This window comes from Mercenaria mercenaria, chromosome 13 (assembly GCF_021730395.1).
Source record: "Mercenaria mercenaria strain notata chromosome 13, MADL_Memer_1, whole genome shotgun sequence".
Taxonomy (NCBI): Eukaryota; Metazoa; Mollusca; class Bivalvia; order Venerida; family Veneridae; genus Mercenaria; species Mercenaria mercenaria.
Genome location: NC_069373.1, coordinates 64,207,177 through 64,227,316, shown reverse-complemented (window position 1 = coordinate 64,227,316; position 20,140 = coordinate 64,207,177). Strand labels below are relative to the sequence as shown.

At 36.7% G+C, this 20,140-nt stretch overlaps 1 protein-coding gene across 5 annotated transcripts in view; it reads right to left on the bottom strand.

The window, feature by feature from the left end:
• LOC123530257 (leucine-rich repeat serine/threonine-protein kinase 2-like) overlaps positions 1–16,168 on the bottom strand; it is a 93,328-nt gene extending 77,160 nt beyond the window's left edge. For 2 of the 5 annotated variants that reach the window (XM_053522057.1, XM_053522059.1), the window contains exons 1-6: positions 14,477–14,725; positions 12,622–12,854; positions 11,668–11,759; positions 10,351–10,430; positions 9,276–9,364; positions 77–220 (exon numbers count right to left, since the gene is read on the bottom strand). In XM_053522057.1, coding sequence (XP_053378032.1) covers positions 77–220; positions 9,276–9,364; positions 10,351–10,430; positions 11,668–11,759; positions 12,622–12,841 — 625 coding nt within the window. In that variant the 5' untranslated portion in view covers positions 12,842–12,854; positions 14,477–14,725. Of the gene's footprint in view, positions 1–76; positions 221–9,275; positions 9,365–10,350; positions 10,431–11,667; positions 11,760–12,621; positions 12,855–14,476; positions 14,727–16,150 lie in introns of those variants that run through there. The other 3 variants (XM_053522058.1, XM_053522061.1, XM_053522060.1) reach the window with 3 other exon arrangements.
• Positions 16,169–20,140: the final 3,972 nt, after the last annotated feature.

The window sequence follows — 20,140 nt, the reverse complement described above, 5'->3', positions numbered from 1 at the left end:
TGAAAAGTAACTAATAAACAAACAAGAACTAGAACTAATCACACTTAAAATATCAATTTACATTCAAACTGCATACCATTATCTGTTAAAAAGTAACTGATAGCGCGGGAGGCAGCGATTTCTATAGACTGCACTTCCGGAAATGACTGTATTGCAACACAGATCACGTGAGCGATTTCTTCTTCCTGTTTGTCAAGTAATATCTGGTCTCTGAACGATTCTGTTAAATAAATGTTTTAAGTTCTTGACTGCGATTTAAAATATCTAGAAAACTTGAGTCACCAACTTTTATTCTAAATTCCATTGAATTAAATTCTCTATAAAAGCAAAACTCAAGAAAAGATCAAATGAATACCCTTTTGAGTGTTTAAAAATAACTAATTCCAACACATACTAATTGTGTAAAGTGTCACTATCAAAGTTTCCTCGGCACTTTTTCACAAATTAAATAAATTAAATTGAAACAAATGCTATATTGTCAACAGAATAGTTGATACGTATATCAAACTGGTTTACTCAAGTCGGCTACATGAACAAATGTATAATGAAATTCATGGCACGTTCTTTGAGATAGACAGTTGATATGACTATCAACAATAGAAAATTTATATAAATATTGAGGGTGATATGAAAAATGTTCACCTCGAGATATATGAATACTGACCGAGGCGTCAGCCGAAGCTTTTGTCATATCACCCTTTCAGGAATGCAATATTCATTTTATTATACTGAAAACATATAAAGGTCGAAACACTTACTACAAAATCAACATAATGAGTTAAATGATTTATTGATTACGATGTTCAGCTAAAGTAACCGTTGTTTCGCCCCTTCTCCTATTTTAGTTAAGTTGGTCTGCAGTTCGCAGTTCGCAGTTCGCGTTTCGAATTGCGAACTGCAAACTGGTCTGCAGTTCGCAGTTCGCAGTTCGCGATTCGAATTGCGAACTGCAAACTGGTCTGCAGTTCGCGATTCGAATTGCGAACTGTAAACTGGTCTGCACTTTACGATTCAAATGTCAACGTGCAGTCTGATCAACAATGTCCTGCACATTGCAGACAAGAATGCATTTCACAGTTGGTCTGCAGTTCTCGTTTCGAATTGCGAACTGCAAACTGGTCTGCAGTTTGCGATTCGTGTTGCGAACTGCAAATTAGTCTGCAGTTTACGATTCAAATTTCAAAGTGTGCAGTCTGATCAGCACTGCCCGGCAAATTGTAGACAAGAATGCATTTCACATTTGGTCTGATGTTAGCAGTTCGCGTTTCGAATTGCGAACTGCAAACTGGTCTGCAGTTCGCGATTCGAATTGCAAACTGTAAACTGGTCTGCGCTTTACGATTCAAATGTCAACGTGCAGTCTGATCAACACTGTCCTGCGCATTGCAGACAAGAATGCATTTCACAGTTGGTCTGCAGTTCGCGTTTCGAATTGCGAACTGCAAACTGGTCTGCAGTTCCAGATTCAAATTCGAACTGCAAACTAATCTGCAGTTCGCGATTCGAATTGCGAACTGTAAACTGGTCTGCGCTTTACGATTCAAATGTCAACGTGCAGTCTGATCAACACTGTCCTGCGCATTGCAGACAAGAATGCATTTCACAGTTGGTCTGCAGTTCGCGTTTCGAATTGCGAACTGCAAACTGGTCTGCAATTCGCGATTGGAATTCGAACTGCAAACTGGTCTGCAGTTTGAGATTCATATTGCGAACTGTAAACTGGGCTGCAGTTTACAATTCAAATTTCAAAGTGCAGTCTGATCAGCACTGTCCAGCGCATTGCGGACAAGAATGCATTTCATAATTAGTCCGCAGTTTGCATTTCGCGTTTCCAACTGCGAACTGCAAACTGGTCCGCAGTTCGCGTTCCGAATTGCAAACTGCAATCTTGTCTGCTGATTACAATAAAAATTTCAAAGTGCAGTCTGATCAGCACTTTCTTGTGCATTGCAGACAAGAATGCATTTCACAGTTGGTCTATAGTTCGCAGGTTGTGTTTCGAATTGCGAACTGCAAACTGGTCTGCAGTTCGCGATTTGAATTCGAACTGCAAACTGGTCTGCAGTTCGGGATTCGTATTGCAAACTGTAAACTGGGCTACAATTTACGATTCAAATTTCAAAGTGCAGTCTGATCAGCTAATTAATACAGATGGATAACTCTAGCTACCCTAAACGGTGTTATTTTATGCTAAAATCTTTAGATAACGTAGGTAGAATCACCTGGGCTACTCAGGTCAAGCACTTGTTATTTTTGTATGGTTTGGGTTATGTTTGGATTTCACATGATGTTGGAAATATTGACTACTTCGTTAGTATTTTTCGTCAAAGACTCATACGGATTGTCATAAACAAAACTGGAAAGAGTCTATCGAAGAATCAAGTAGATGTCACCATTATAAACATTTTAAAACTTTATTAAATACAGAACGTTACCTTACAATAAATTTGCCATTTAAATACAGACTAGCAATGTCAAAATTTCGTTGTTCAAGCCATAAGCTGCATGTTGAAACTGGTAGGCACAACAATACACCTTTTGAATCTCGTATCTTCGTATCTGCCAATTTTGTTATAATAGAAGTAACACTAGTATTGTTGAATGTGAATATCATGCTTTTTTTTCAATGTGAGAAATTTAGTGAGATCCGTAATCAGTATCTTCTTAATTGGTATTCATCTGACAGAAGTATACAAAGTTTTTATAACATACTTAGCTCTGATAATGAAAAGGTGTTATATCTAACAGCATTGTATCTTGAGAAACTCTTAAATAATGTTTGACCTGTTAAATATGATATTCAGCAGCCTATGTTTACTAGTCGACTGTGTGCTGAACCTATGAATATGTATTTTAACTTATCCGATTGTATATGTTTACATTTTGTGGGATCACAACTGTTTATATATTTACTTACTATATATTACGTAGTGTATTTTTGGCCGGAGGCCTTTGTTACAATTCATAAACTTTTGACTTGACTTGACTTGACTGTCCAGCGCATTGCGGACAAGAATGCATTTCATAATTAGTCTGCAGTTCGCATTTCGCGTTTCCAACTGCAAACTGCAAACTGGTCCGCAGTTCGCGTTCCGAATTGCAAACTGCAATCTTGTCGGCTGATTACAATAAAAATTTCAAAGTGCAGTCTGACCAGCACTTTCTTGCGCATTTCACAGTTGGTCTATAGTTCGCAGTTTGTGTTTCGAATTGCAAACTGCAAACTGGTCTGCAGTTCGCAGTTCGCGATTCGAATTGCGAACTGCAAACTGGTCTGCAGTTCGCGATTCGAATTCGAATTGCAAACTGGTCTGCAGTTCGGGATTCGTATTGCAAACTGTAAACTGGGCTACAATTTACGATTCAAATTTCCAAGTGCAGTCTGATCAGCACTGTCCAGCGCATTGCGGACAAGAATGCTTTTCATAATAAGTCTGCAGTTCTCATTTCGCGTTTCCAACTGCGAACTGCAAACTGGTCCGCAGTTCGCGTTCCAAATTGCAAACTGCAATCTTGTCTGCTGATTACAATAAAAATTTCAAAGTGCAGTCTGATCAGCACTGTCTTGTGCATTGCAGACAAGAATGCATTTCACAGTTGGTCTATAGTTCGCAGTTTGTGTTTCAAATTGCGAACTGCAAACTGGTCTGCAGGTCGCGTTTCGAATTGCGAACTGCAAACTGGTCTGCAGTTCGCAGTTCGCAGTTCGTGATTCGAATTGCGAACTGCAAACTGGTCTGCGGTTCAAGATTCAAAATAAAAATATATTTGAACGTTACTCTTATACTTTTAAGTAATAGGTCAGTATTTGCTAAATATAAAATTTTGAGCCGTGCCATGAGAAAATCAACATAGTGGGTTTGCGACCAGCATGGATCCAGACCAGCTTGCGCATCCGCTCAGTCTGGTCAGGATTCAGGCTGTTCGCTAATAGTTTCTCTAATTGCAGTAGGCTTTAAAAGTGAACAGCATGGATCCTGACCAGACTGCGCGGATGCGCAAGCTGGTCTGGATCCATGCTGGTCGCAAACCCACTATGTTGATTTTCTCATGGCACGGCTTATTAATGTTAATGGTTTGCACTTCCTCCCTCTTCAGTAGAACTGCAAAGTGCCGGCAAGTCTGCGGCTCCTAGTTTTCGATTCGAACTACGAACTGCAAACTGGTCTGCAGTTCTCAGTTCTCAGTTCGCAATTCGTAGTTCATAATTCGAATTGCGAACTGCAAACTGGTCTGCAGTTCAAGATTCAAAATGAAAATGAATTTGAAGGTTACTCTTATACTTTAAAGTAATAGGCAAGTGTTTGCTAAACATAAATGTGAAAAGTCTGCACTTCCTCCCTCTCCATTAGAACTGCAGACAAGAATGCATTTCACAGTTGGTCTACAGTTCGCAGTTTGCGTTTCGAATTGTGAACTTCAAACTGGTCCGCAGTTCGCAGTTCGCCTTTCGAATTGCGAACTGCAAACTGGCCTGCAGTTCGCAGTTCGCGATTCGAATTGCGAACTGCAAACTGGTCCGCTGTTCGCAGTTCGCCCTTCGAATTGCAAACTGCAAACTGGCCTGCAGTTCGTAGTTCGCAGTTCGCAATTCGAATTGCGAACTGCAAAATGGTCTGCAAGTCGCGATTCAAATTCGAACTGAAAACTGGTCTGCAGTTCGAGATTCGTATTGAGAACTGTACACTGTGCTGCAGTTTACGATTCAAATTTCAAAGTGCAGTCTGATCAGCACTCTCCAGCAAAATGTAGACAAGAATGCATTTCACAATTGGTCTGCAGTTTGCAGTTCTCAGTTCACGTTTTCAAATGCGATCTGCAAACTGGAAAAGTAAAGAAGAAATGAAAAATCTTGAAATGGAGCTTCTCTATCTTGCAGGATTTTTTCCAATGAATTTAGTAACATTTTTATGGAGGAGCCGCCCGTATCAATTACCGGTGACGAATATAGATAAGCTTAAATATAAACAATGAAAACATGTAGAAGTTATAGCATGTTTGTCACGGGATGTAACATTTCATGTTCTTTAAACTTAATAGTGACGTGCGCCGCGCATAGCGGGGAACTAATACTTTTCCCTGGCGGTATCGTCTGCTGTTTAATTGAATTGGATATCCTCGGCAATGAACGTGTTATTACGAATATTAACGGAGATGTCCGAGGCACTTCATCCTTGCCCGTACAGTCTTTGTGAATTCTTGTCATGTAGGTTACATTCTACCAATTCAATTCCTTATTTATTTCATATTAATAACAAAACATTCAGACCTCATTTTCAACACTTTAGAGCATTTCATTGATATGAAACCATATATGTTCATTTAGTATAGCATGTCTTCTTATCAAAAGTAGAAAAATATTGACATGTTATGTTGTATATAAGAAAAATAATCTGTTCTGAGAAACATCACCCTCTTAAAATGCCCCCATGAAAACAGCCGTTTAGCAATTACGCGTAGGTAGACATTTTTCGCAAAGAATAAAACTTATTCCAGGAAATTTACAATGAAAATGGTCTAGATCTATTCTCAATACAATAAGCAATAAACATAAGCCAAAAATTTAACTGTCACCTCCTCATGTCACTCATTATACCAGACTTCATCCATAGCATGGAACTACATTTTGGACTACTTCACATGTAACACTGAGTAGTCACTTCCGGTTTGGTGTAATCCGTCCTGTATGACCAATCTTCTTGGTTTGTTTTATGAGTATAAAGGAGAGCTAGAATGAGAGAAAGAAATTCACTGGTGTTCTCTTAGTACCTTTTACTGCCAAATTCCTTCTACGCTCAGAGTAGTTAATGTACTCTTACGAGCAATACAGTAAAATTCATAGAAAACTGAATTAAAATCATTTAGAATTCTTATGATTACTTCAATTAATTCACCAGTCGGTGTGGCAAGGAATATTTTGAAATATCTTTAATATTGTAGTTTGTATTTCTTTACAGAGCGCGTGAATTTTTTATTATTTTTTTTTTGGTGAAAACTTTGTATTATTTTATCTTTATTTTATCAGTTGATATATATTATAACATGTTTCAATGTAAAGACATTTACACCCATTATAAGGATCGTCTACAGCCAAGTATGGCCTAATGTAACTCTTGAATGGCTTAAAGCCCAACCCGTTTATTGTCATGATGTTATAACATTTTTTCTTATGGAATGTTTTTAACTCAAATACATTTCTATTGTATTTAGGACTTATTAAAAGGTCATAAAACACATGAACTGACATATAAAAAATAAAATAAAAAAATCTTGTGCAGCTTTTGCAGTAGTGCGTTGTTCCTGTAAAATAATTCAGCTTTACATTGTGTGATTTCTATTACAGTACATGTGCCATTGATAAGTAATTTGAATTAAATTGTCCATAACTAATTGGAACGACGACATTTTTTGTCGCAGTCGCAATTATGCACTCGGCACTAAGACCTGCATGATTGGTCAACATACCTTAAATGGGCGTAAGAAGAGAGTTGTGTTGTTTGTCTGTGCAAAATGTAACCAATCAAAGTGTTTAAATGATCCAATGGGGCTTTGAAGAGTGCTGAAATAATCCCCAAGTCTTGTATAAAAGACATGCCCGCCATTTACAGACGCATTGTGATAGCATTATGAAAAGCATTCTTGTCCGCAATGCGCTGGACAGTGCTGATCAGACTGCACTTTGAAATTTGAATCGTAAATTGTGTCCCAGTTTACAGTTCGAAATACGAATCCCGAACTGCAGACCAGTTTGCAGTTCGCAATTCAGATCGCGAACTGCGAACTGCGAACTGCAGACCAGTTTGCAGTTCGCAATTCGAAACGCGAACTGCGAACTACAGACCAGTTTGCAGTTCACAATTGGAAACACAAACTGCGAACTATCGACCAACTGTGAAATGCATTCTTGTCTGCAATGCGCAAGAAAGTGCTGATCTGACTGCACTTTGAAATTTTTATTGTAATCAGCAGACAAGATTGCAGTTTGCAATTTGGAACGCGAACCGCGGACCAGTTCGCAGTTGGAAACGCGAAATGAGAACTGCAGACTAATTATTAAATGCATTCTGGTCCGCAATGCGCTGGACAGTGCTGATCAGACTGCACTTTGAAATTTGAATCGTAAACTGCAGATTAGTTTGCAGTTCGCAACACGAATCGCGAACTGCAGACCAGTTTGCAGTTCGCAATTCGAAACGCGAACTGCAGACCAACTGTGAAATGCATTCTTGTCTGCAATGCGCAGGACAGTGTTGATAAGACTGCACGTTGACATTTGAATCGTAAAGCGCAGACCAGTTTACAGTTTGCAATTCGAATCGCGAACTGCAGACCAGTTTGCAGTTCGCAATTCGAAACGCGAACTGCTAACTTCAGACCAAATGTGAAATGCATTCTTGTCTACAATTTGCCGGGCAGTGCTGATCAGACTGCACACTTTGAAATTTGAATCGTAAACTGCAGACTAATTTGCAGTTCGCAACACGAATCGCAAACTGCAGACCAGTTTGCAGTTCGCAATTCGAAACGAGAACTGCAGACCAACTGTGAAATGCATTCTTGTCTGCAATGTGCAGGACATTGTTGATCAGACTGCACGTTGACATTTGAATCGTAAAGTGCAGACCAGTTTACAGTTCGCAATTCGAATCGCGAACTGCAGACCAGTTTGCAGTTCGCAATTCGAATCGCGAACTGCGAACTGCGAACTGTGAACTGCAGACCAGTTTGCAGTTCGCAATTCGAAACGCGAACTGCGAACTGCGAACTGCAGACCAACTTAACTAAAATCCTTCTCCTTCTAGATTAGAAAGGGCGGAGTGGCGACAAGACGAAGCGGAGAAGATGCAAGTCGATGGCGCGGTAATAATACGCGATATTAACATTGCTTTTCAGCATCGTGCTTTTGCATTTTCGCATCGTATTGTCGCACTATCGTCCCTTCAACATAAGGTTGATATTTTGAAAATGCCATGTTACTGTTGCATTAAAATATAAAAATTTCGCCCTTACATTTAGGGTCGATACTATGATAATACGATGTGAAAACGCGAAACACAATACGAAAGTCGCATCATACTATCGTGCCATCGGATTTGTGTCTTCACGTCTTCGCATCGTATTATCACACTGTTGCCATTACATGGAGCGAAACAGCGATGGTCTTACCGGAACACCGTTGGCGGCTGTTGGCAAACACACCTTTCTATGTTATTCAGGTAACAATGAGGTTTTTAGTGCATATAAAGTTATTTTAACCCCGATTCGTTTATTTTATATTTTCAAATCACATTTTCTCTCAATATTGGAGTTTTTTTCTTGCATACCCGATAGGGTTTTCCCGTGTTTCTGCCGGTGCTGGAAAAACTCGTCTTACACCCCAGGATGTAAGATGACTCAAGCGTTGCAATGCCTAAATTCATCCACTTCTAAATAAAATAGTACTTAAAAGAAAACGCATTCGCTTTACTTTATTCTAACTACTAATTAAAGGATAAAACATGCAAGAAAAAGAATTTATCACTAGTTGAAGGTGCGAATGGAAATATCTGACTCTCGGGTAACAGTTCTGCGGTAACTCGACAGAGCCTCGTTACCGCCTAAACAGTTACCCTCCAGCCAAACATTTATATCGGCGCCTTTAACAGGCAAATATTCTTATAATATTATGTAGCGGAACTATCGATCCATAGAACGATAATGTTGCGCCACACGATGCTCACTTTTCACGGAATTCAAGTGTGTTGTATGTAATCAAGCGCTACCTATCCATTCTTTGTGGTATTTCAGAAATTAAAATACTACTGTTTTATGACTAGGATAGTTCGTCATGGACTGTTAATACAAATATTACGAAGATGCGACATTACATACTGATGTATATAAGATTTTTTTTCACGTCTAGTTGTAGGTGCAGATGGGAATATCCGGTTTGAGGGCTTGCTTAGACGTTAGCGAGGCTCTGACGAGTTTACGCGTAAACAGTTACCCCAGAGCCGGATATTCCCACCTGCATCTACAGCAAATGACCAAATATTTTTCTTGCATACCACATTCAAAAATAACTAGTTAAAATAAAATCAAACAAATGAGTTTCTTTTTAGCATTATCATTGTGTAGCAGCGTATTTAAACAAATTTTTGTTTCGTTTAATAAATTACTACATAAATCTTCTAAATAAATGTAGTTTGTTATACGTCATCTACAACACGAGGGTCATCTTACATCCGCAAGAAAACATCTGTTTACGTCACAATTAAATATGATAATTATATTACCTATGGACAGCAGATGGGCAAGAACATTTATTCCATAGTACTGGATTTCTTTGTCTGTGTTATATTCCTTCAGCTGCTCCAAGAGGAAGCTGTACATTTAAACAGAACTATATTTATAAAGGTTGTTTAGGAATAAAATTGTTAGGCAAATGATTATGATAAAAACATTAAAATATTAAAAATATTAAAAATAAAAAAATGAAAATATGACTACATGCAAACGTCTAAAACCGTGATGATATCTTTTAGATAAGTTTTCATTTTCTGGTATTTACAAGCCTTTTAAAAAACGGGGCATTTTGTTTGTTTAAAATAAAAATAGATTTAAATGAGCAGTTTCAAACGCCTAAATCTGTTAAACCATAGATGCCTTGTACTTACCGAACAAAACTAGAAGAGTTGTACAAATGACAGACCTTACATCCTTAAATAGGTTGCAGGTGTAAATAATTTTATCACTTAGTCCATGTAAATGTTAAGTAGGTACCAAGTATAAAATTTTGACTCGAGTTTTTCATGTATTTAAAGCAGACAACTTACACAATTTTGGTAGCGACGAAGACCGTAGTTACCTATTTTTTACGTTTTAGGCATTTGCTGGCAACTCTGCAAGCAATCTCAATCGCTTCCTTAGTTACAGATTAAACATTTTAACGAAAATGAAAATATGCTCTGGACAAAACTATCTAATTTAAATTTACTTTTTTGTAAAGAGCTAATTGATATAATTTTTTATTATAACATGGTTCAGAAGCTAATATATATATAATGTTCAATTAAAATGAATCCGATATATGATAAATATATATTAAGAGTGGACATATCGATTATACGTGGAAGGCAAGATGCTTGAAAGGTATACTAGCAAATTAACAAGGGAGAGAACACTTAATATTTCTAATTGAAAAGTGACCTTGTATGAGGTAGCCCGAACTGAACACGGGTATGCGACTTGATTTACGCGATGTCATAAGATTTCAATATAACTGTCAAGTGTTATTACCCCTATAAAGGGGGGCTATTTTGTTTAGTATTAATGATTACTGCGATACTGGTGATTAACAACTATATGTACCTGTGAATTCCACTGGAACTTATTGTTGTCCTAAACTTTGGAGAGTGTTCGCACAGTTGAAACAATACCGTGAATCCGGCCTAAAACAAAGAATCAAGAAACTGTAACGATTCTGACTAATTTAGTTTATACTTGATTTTATCGTTACAATTGGAAAATCACGTCCACTTACAGTATCATAAAACATAAAGTTGCATGTATTTAATATATACCTAGATATTATGACTTTGATTTTTGTTAATCTTTCATACTAAATAGTGTAACTAACTCCAATAAGCGAATTGCATTTCATGCAGAATCTAGTACAAGGCTGCAAAAGTTATTTGTTAAGTATTTCGCCTGTATATATGTGATAACTAATAAATATAGACTGCACTGGGGCAATTTTAAGTGAACTACAGGCTTTTTCATATACTTGATATAACTGACGCTACCAGCCTTTCTTACTCTAATTAATGTAGTCACAAAAGTCTGCACGTTCAGATAAAACATTTCTACAATGTAGAATTTAATTAAGCCCTGATTTTTCAAAACTTTAGAATATATTTTTAAAAAACTCGGCAGATTAAAAAGGTAGGGTCGTTCTGCTTGATTTTTTGATAGACCGATTTAGAAAATTTGGACTTCGGACAAGTTTTCATAATGGGAATCTATGGGAAAATCACAATTTTGATAACATTTCCGCGAATAAAAATCTTTCTACCATGTAGATTTTAATGAAACTTCTAACAGTCGTAAATAAACATGTTATCTATATTATATGAAAATGATATATATATAGGTCCGTGTACTTGTTTTGAAAGCTTTGTCCATGATCAAAGAGACCCGCACATTTCAAGCTCATTATTTTAAATGATTTAAAGTGTTAAACGGGTTGCCATTAGTTCATAAAATGATTTTCTTTTCCGTATGCCGAGTCTAGGCTTTTATGTCATTTAGGTTCAGTGTTGTTATATCTACTAGTCCTTTGGGATCATAGAGGGCACTTATTTTTACTGAAATGCCGGTGTTAGGGGAGTGAGAGGTGTTGCACATTTCATTACCGAATCAGTCACACCGAGTCTGCTATTATGTTTCTTAGTTGCGGTCTATGTTTCCAAAGGATCTTTTCAAAGATATAATTAAATGGCATTACGTAATTGCTCCTAGTTTACAAACGTACGGAACTAAAGTCCCCGCAGCGATTACTTCCCCTAACGGTACATTGAACGCAAGGGAAGGTAACCGCTGTAAGAACTACCTTTAAAGATTACAAATGTCGTAAACTTTCGCAAGAGAAACAACTCTTTTAAATTCAACAATGGCTTGTTGTATTACCTGTTGTATTTCGAGTGAAGCTGGTAGATGCTTTAGAATAGTAAATATATGCTCATACACTTCGCTGCGTTCCAAATACTCCAATACATCAACTGAAATCCACCAAAACAAACTTGCATGCAAAAATCTAGAACAATACATGCGGAATTGAATATAAGCAAAAGTTTAACAATTTAGTTGTATTAATTCCATAAAATACGTTCTGTTTAAGGAACCGTAATTCTTTCGTTTTCTGAATTAGTCTTTGGGTAGTTCCTTTAATGGACCACTTTAATTATCGCAATGCCTGCCAGGATTAGGACAAGTTGTTCTTCAGTAATGTAATGCCGTTCCAATTCGGAAACGTAATTGATTTAAAAAGACAGTTACATCGACATTTGTGGTACTGCAGACTAAAAAGCAGCAGTACTGGCTGTTTGATTTTTAATGATATGTTGATTTTTCTTGAGTCTTTAAAATATTTGAATAAAAATATATCTATTTAAAATGTTTTAAAATAGTGCTGATCTGATACTGTAAACATATTTATCTCGTGTTGACGTATAATGTGATTTCACTTTTAAGATAACAAAGACACTTAAACATTCATTTAGATAAACATGATGTTCTGTCAAATAATGTTAAGGTCATAACTAATACAGGAGAACGGGGGCGGTTCCTGGCCTTGTTCCCTTTAGCCTTGCAAGCACTGGGACAGTTGCTTGAGACCCTTCTGAAGCCAAAGGAATATGCAAAAAATACAACCATTTGCCTTAAAATTATTGAAAGACTGATTTCACAAGAAATACGCATATTTTATTCTGTGGTTAAACATCCTGTGATGTGAACACAAGTGGTAGAACTATGGCCGTGTTCTCACTCATATAAAAAAACGTGCTACATTACATACAACGGTTAATATAGCACACGTCTATTGTACGACGCAGAACATTGTTTATGGTACTATTTTCTTACCATTTTCTTTCTTTATGCAACTTTGTATCATCCTCAGGCTATTGACAAGTTCTGCCTCGTTGTAGTTTTGTTTTAGTACAGAAACTGCTCCGACCACGTATTGTATGGCGTTATCAAAGTCGGTACCGTCATTCTTGTTCACCATTTCTTTTGCTAGAGCGAGAGTTAAACTAGCAAGAGGAGAAGATCTTCCGCTGTCATGATCAAACTCGTCTCCCATTTCTCATTTCAGTCTGGAAGAGAAAAAACGATGCACAGGTTACATCATCAGACGATTGTAACGTCACAGTGTAGATCAACCAATGGCGTATCTCCTTGTTTGTAGAGATGTTGCACGGATAGGACCGTTGTTGTAACAGTTAGGTTCAGCTTACTGCGATCCAACCTCCTCGAATCCGACTCTGGTTTTAATTGGTGATGAGGTGTTACAATCGGGCCACCAGATGGATTCGAATCTGTGACCTTTGGGACGAGGTAGAGGACGATAATTTGAATTTATGGTAAGAAATATTATAAACATTTGCTGAAGTTTAAACCATAAAGAATATATTTGTAACTGAAATGTAGTTGCAAAATTGTCATTAGAATAAAGATAAAATAATACTGATAAATGACTCAATATGTCAGATGAATCTGCAATGAAATTTGATAACCGCATGATTTATCAGTGCATATATATGATTAGAGTGGCACTTGAAATTCTATTGGTTTATAACTTTATTTGTTATGATATAATACTAATATCAGGTCATTTTATGAATATATTGCATCAAAGAAATGACTTCTTGTATTGAAATGCTATACTTACGCAAAACATTAAAATTCTATTACCCCAAAGCGAAAAAAGTAAAGAAAGGATAATTATGTTAACTATAGTATCTACAACGCAGCCTGATCATGAGCACGTGACGGTTCATCATTTTTGATTGATGTGACTGAGGTTCTTCTTAGGGCTATTAAAGAATGTAAAAGCTGCAAAACAACTCAACCGTAATTATGCTCAATATAATGCGTATGCACACTCTGCAGCATGACAATTGTTTAAAATATACTATTAGTTTTAATTTCAAAGGTCTTCACGATTGAAAAGGTCAGACGAACTATTACTTCACTTTATTTTTTTATTTTTTTTTTCATTTTATGAATGAATAATAATTATTCTATGACCCCTTACACAAATCGATTGTCAGGTTTATAACTCAACGCTAAATTTGGCTGGGCAAAAGTCAAAACTTTGTTTAAACGTTGTTGTTTTTTTCTTACGTCATGACCTCGGGCAGGACATGGAAACCATTTAATAAGTGTATACTCTTAATATTATACAGGAAATGTGATTGTTTAATATAACATCAAAATATTTTTCAGCGAGTTAACCCCAGACGAAAGATATTCCAATTATTTATGCTTTCCAGTATTGGAGGAAATAAAGAAATAAAGAAATCTATTTTCAATGATTTTGTGTTATACCTAAATTTTACCCATTTTTATAGCTTTAAACCAGTTTAAGATACTGCATCCTTCAGAGAACTATAACGTATTTATACGTAAAAACATTTTGGCATTTCACAACTTTTTTACGCTCACGTGCGGATACGTCAAATACTGCCGTTTGAGTTAGGCTCGTATTTCTCCTACTTCCGGTTTACTGTCAAAAACGTTACATAATGTTCTTTGTCTTCATTCATCCCACCCTCTTTGTGTTCAGGTGTGTAAAGATATCTTATATTTTTCGCTTTGAAAACACAAGATATATTTCACTCTTATATTAAATTATTCTCTGAATTTTTTTATTTTTTCTTAAATCAACGTTAGTCATTTAGGCTAAAAACTAGAAATATAGAACATGAAAGTTTACCTTGGTTTAAAGCTTAAACTTCCGCATTTTACACCTTCAATGAAATGGATAAATACCACCCCGAAATCGATGTTTACATATCACGTGTCTACTAAGCATTTATACATGTTTATATACCCGTTTCGTTTGAAATTTAAGAAGTTAAACACACGTTTTTAATACTCTGGTTGAAATAAAATAACGGATAAAACACAGCACTTTAAAATTTACTTTCATTTTAGAATGTAAGCACTAACATGTACATGATAACAATATGCTCACGTGACCGGCAGCCTTGACCGTGACAAAATGGACAGAGATAAACCCTTTGGGATAAAAATAATTTATACAAATACGCATTAACTTGTACACGATTAATGGACGTGTGATATTTCAAGCGGGTTATGCCTGTTTGATATATTTAAATAAACTTTAAAAGTACCCGCTCATTCTTTGTAGGCAAAATATAAATAAAGCAACAACATTCCTCATTCATGTTTGATCGTCACGTACAATGATGTTAGATATGAAATCACGCTGATATCATACCAAATATTCGTTCTATTGATATTGACCAGTTCATCAGGTGTATTGATTTGTTATCAATAAATTTAACATAAAAGATAAAACACATTTTCGTTTTTTATTTCATTTCTGACGAAATTTTACACATTTTATTGCTTAATTAAGTCTCAGTCACACTACACCGTATAGCGTTAACGGACGACTAACATATAACAAAATTTTCAGTCCGTTCGTATCCGTTCGCATGCGTTTCTTTTCCGTTTCTCGTGCGGCGCCTACGCTCCTTGTCCGGCGACGTTCGTTTCATCCGGTGGAATGTTTTGAGCATGTTCAAAATTTAGAACGTACAACCCTGGACAAAGTTGTCCGTTAGATGTACGGTAGCAATGCGCTAATATGCGTTTTGTTCGTTACTCGTGCGTTCTCTATGCGTTTTGTTCGTTACTCGTGCGTTCCCTATTCTGTACTTGTCCGGATTGCATCCGTTCTTGTCCAGTGGACCTGATTCACGGCCGGACTACTACCGGACATGCAACGGATGTAACGTATGTTCAACGGACGATAACTAACAAGAACGTTTTGTCAGTTTCTCATGCGTCGCGCTTACGTTTTACAAGGTACAAATCCGTTACTAGTACGTTGATATCCGTTAATTGAACGTTGTTCGTCCTAAATATGTGCGTTAATCTTGCGGTCGGTGTGCGTTTTATGCGCCCCATGCACCTATCGGGAGAGCACCGAGCAGCAGCGGGAGATGCCTTTCGTCACCGGATAACTTTCTGCCGCAATATTTCTATACGTTTGGCGTCCGTTAACGCTTTACGGTGCAGTGTGACTGACACATATGGATTTCACAGTGCAAATGCCGTATATAGTACCTACGTACTGAATGGCTAGCTAGTCAAAATTATTGCCCGAGTTTCGATGGACCTAGGGCCAATAGACAGGCATTCTAATCAATAAGACATAGGAAATAAATGTTCATTTTTTTCTTTCTTTAGCACAGCAAAATTTAGTGTTGAACTAGATCGGTCAATAGCTCAAACCATGCACCGGCGATTTATATAAGATGTCACGCATTAATTCACTGTATCATTTCAATAATTCACTGAAAAATATGTAACATAATCATAATAATAAAAAGTCTACATGTACAGTACAAAAATGTACCTGTTTTTTCCAGGATGTCAGCCACCAAACACAATAACCGGTCTCGACCCTGCTCAGCAGGAAGATCGTCTTGAAGTTGGCAGTACAGCAGTAGCAGCAGTAGGAGCAGTTAACTGCTCAACTTCACGCCGATAGCAGGAAGTGATAATTATTGGGAAACCAAGATCGTTTCGCATTCAGCGGCAAAATGCGCAGATGATTTGATAAGTATAACTGAATGGAAAGGATTTGGATATTTTTAGAAAGCAAAATTATCATATAAAGGTCGTCATGATCATCAATCACCATCGTCATTATCATCAGCATAAGTTTCATCATCATTAGCTTCAGTTTTATCATCATTTTTAACTTTATATCCTGACGAACGAATAAAGTTCACACCACTGGTAATTTTTCGGAGATTAAAAACATTGCTAGTAATACATGTACATGTAGTTATATTATGTGTGCGAGTGTGGTATGAGGATATACCAGAGCCAGGGGTACATCGAGGGTATTCTCTGCACATAACTTCGAGGCCGGTATATAATTATGGCAACAGTTTTATAAGATATCAGCACAGATTTTGTATACAGTCAAACCTGTCTATAAAGACCACCCTGGAAGGGCCAACATATGGTCTTTATTGGGAGGTGGTCTTTATTCACAGGTTAAAATACACTGTAAATGTTAACATGGGAAACAAAACATGTGGTCTTTCGAGCCAGGTGGTCTCTGTTCAGAGGTGGTCTTTATAACAGGTTTTACTGTATATCTCAACAGTTTTATAAGATATCAGCACAGATTTTGTATATATCGCAACAGTTTTATAAGGTATCAGCATAGATTTTGTATATATCGCTATAGTTTTACAAGATATCAGCACAGATTTTGTATATATCGCAACAGTTTTGTAAAAAATCAGCACTGAGTAGTAATAATGGGTATTAGATCTACCATGAGTAAGATGCTGTAAAGATCAAAGGAAAATTGCTTCCGCACCATGCGATAATCTAAAAAGGTTGTTTCCATAATTCATTGTTTGGCCCATTATGATAGTATATAGCAAAATTCGACTTAGTTTTGGTAAAACAACCAAATTCCGCTGCTACCATTTTAAGTCATAACATACAATGTAGCTCTCATATACTTATATCATCTGTCGTCTATGTTGTTTTAATTATGCCATCTCAGGTCTCCACCACGAAGACACGAAAGGACTGCCAATTCGTGTGTTTGGAGTGAAGAGACAGACACATAACGGACAACGACGGGGATATTAATGCCCGCAAATCTTCGCCAGCAAAGTTCGGTTGCTTCGCCGCAGTGGTTTGTGTCTTTGCCCGGGAACGAGAAGACAAGCTAAATCACCAGTTTTTCATGGTTTCGTTTCTTCGGGGCACGAAAACCTGAAATGGCAGAAATCAGCCACCATAGTACGCGTGTTACGTCAGAACTAGTATCTTAAAGGATCAACATTTATTGCGAAAAAAAATTGAGGGGACCGAATATTACAGTATACGTTTCAAGTTTTCCATATCCTGCCATAGCCCAGCGCATAATATCATCAAAGCACGATGGCAGCACGCAAAATGGCAGGATAGTAGGCTGGTAGGATGGGCGATGGTAGGATAATAGGATAGCGATATAAGAACGGTAAAATAGCGATGGTATGATGACAGGATGATTGCCATCCGACAACACAATCCTAATCGCCTAGCTTGTACAGAGCAAGAAGAATTTAAGTCCATATTGCATATGCGCCATTTCCATGATTTCATTGCACAATTTGCACATATTTGATGATTATGTCTGTAATTGACAAAGATCTTATTACTGGCATGTAATACAATGCAAATTGTGCGTTTACAACAAGATTGAATTTGGATTAATATATTTCTTTTATTAAAAGGACGGAACATCCCCATCCTACCATCGCCTTTTGTCCTTTTTTTCCGGCGTTGTAATATTTAGTGGTCATTGCCCTACTACATTGCGTGTTTGTTTTCTACACGCGCATCTAGCTTAGTAGCTAAATTTGTTTACATCAAGCCATAGCCCATCTCCTGATTCAAATACAATCGGCTTTGTTAAATCATTTCAACCTTTAACCTGCTGGCGGCAAGTGACTTTGCCTTTGCGGTCAGAGCAGACCAAGATCAGCCTGCACATCTGTTACTATTCAGTCAGTAAATTTTCATTGAACACCCCTTTGAATAATAAGTGGTACTGTCCAAATTGAATACTGGACCAGTCCGTTTTAGAAATATAGCAGGGTGAAGGTTAAAATGCGGATGTTTCTCTTCAACGTAAATTCGTTTACGTTTCCTCCAAGGTTGCAACATATCTGTTTTTCTCATCAGCAGGAGATTATGTGATCCCTGTTGATTTCTGCTAGAGCATTTATCTGATATGTTTGTACTTAAATACTTTAACTTATACAAAAATCTACAGAGAACACCTTACGACAAAGTTACAAAAATCGCAACATTAATTAAGCTAGCACTACATTTTAAGGCAGAGAAATTAAACAGTTCGACTTTCATCATTTATCACAGATACTGTACTTTGAGGTAAATATATTGAAATTACAACCTTGATAAAACTCAGTAAATGTCTGTAAATTCTGTAAATTTCAAGAAAGATATTGCTAGTTTCTTAGTTTCTATGCATTTTGATATAATTTTTGATCGGTTTACCTTAAATAAAAAGAAATAGAAAATAAATAAAAAAAACGCGTCAGGTTTTTTTCTCTGGTTTTTTTTTTTTTTTTTGTTGTTGTTTTTTTGACGAGACACTTTGTTTACGAGATAGAAAAACATTACGTATGATGAATATAGTGTTATTATTCCAGTCTAAGCCAGACAAAATAATCGCACAGGCCGTCGGAAGGACAGCGGGACTGATTTTAACCCGTCAATCAGCCCCATGTGGCCTCCAGGTACATACGTACTACTTACTATCTAGATAAAACAATCCGTTAATATTTGAATCTCAAATCTAAACACTCTTTCAGACAATAAGTCAAACCGGCGAGTGTTTATTCAATGGGGCGTTTTTGAGAGGCAGTCTCCATCTGTAAGGGGAAGGAACAATGTGTTGGAGCCTGTAATGAGTAAAATTAAAGGATGTAAGAGTAATTCGGTCTAAACTATGCTTGAAAAACTTCTTTATAAAGATAACTATATATAAATTAAAGTACGGGGTTTAATTATTTTTAGCTTTTATTCGCATTTTTGGTATAGGTCAAGCACAACCAATTGAAAAAAAGTCAGGGAACTTACTCGTGTACCTGGGAATAAGGTAATGATTAATCCTTTCTGATTGATCAGTAATGTAAACAAACAAAAGAAATGATTTTTTTTTTCATAGTTGGAACCTTTAAATGCGTTTACAATACTTTATTTTAATAATAATTGCTAAATTTGGTGTAAATCGAAAAACAATTTCATGAACTTTATAAACAAGGGGTCATATCATTCACGAGAAAAACACTCAAATAAAGCAGGGACATAAACAGATACATAAAATAGATTATTCCAGATTAAACTACCTTTTCTTCCGTTATTTTGGTGAAAATAAGATAGTTCTTGAAAAAATTTGATTTGATATACATGTTTGGTTTAATTGAAGGTCGTACACGCCGTAATGTAATCATGGAAGACTAACGGAAAACAATTGATGGCCTGTAACCTGTTAACGTTCACTTGGAATGAAAAGTATTTAGTCTGTGGACCACGTTATTCTGCGGTACTAGACTATATTTTGTTCGCTGACTTTTGCTCGGTATTTCATTACAAGTTGACCAACTCGCTTTTCTTTCCAATTATTTAGAGTGGGTGTAATCTGTTACTGAGCCTATGCCACTCTAAGCCCGAAAATGAGTAGATTTTAAAATATTTTGTTTTATTGGTAAATAACCCCTGAAGCTGCCTTAAACCTGTGCTTTACTAGTATTAATACAATGGTTTGCAGTAAATCCTAGGAACCATTGAGATAACCTGTGATTTT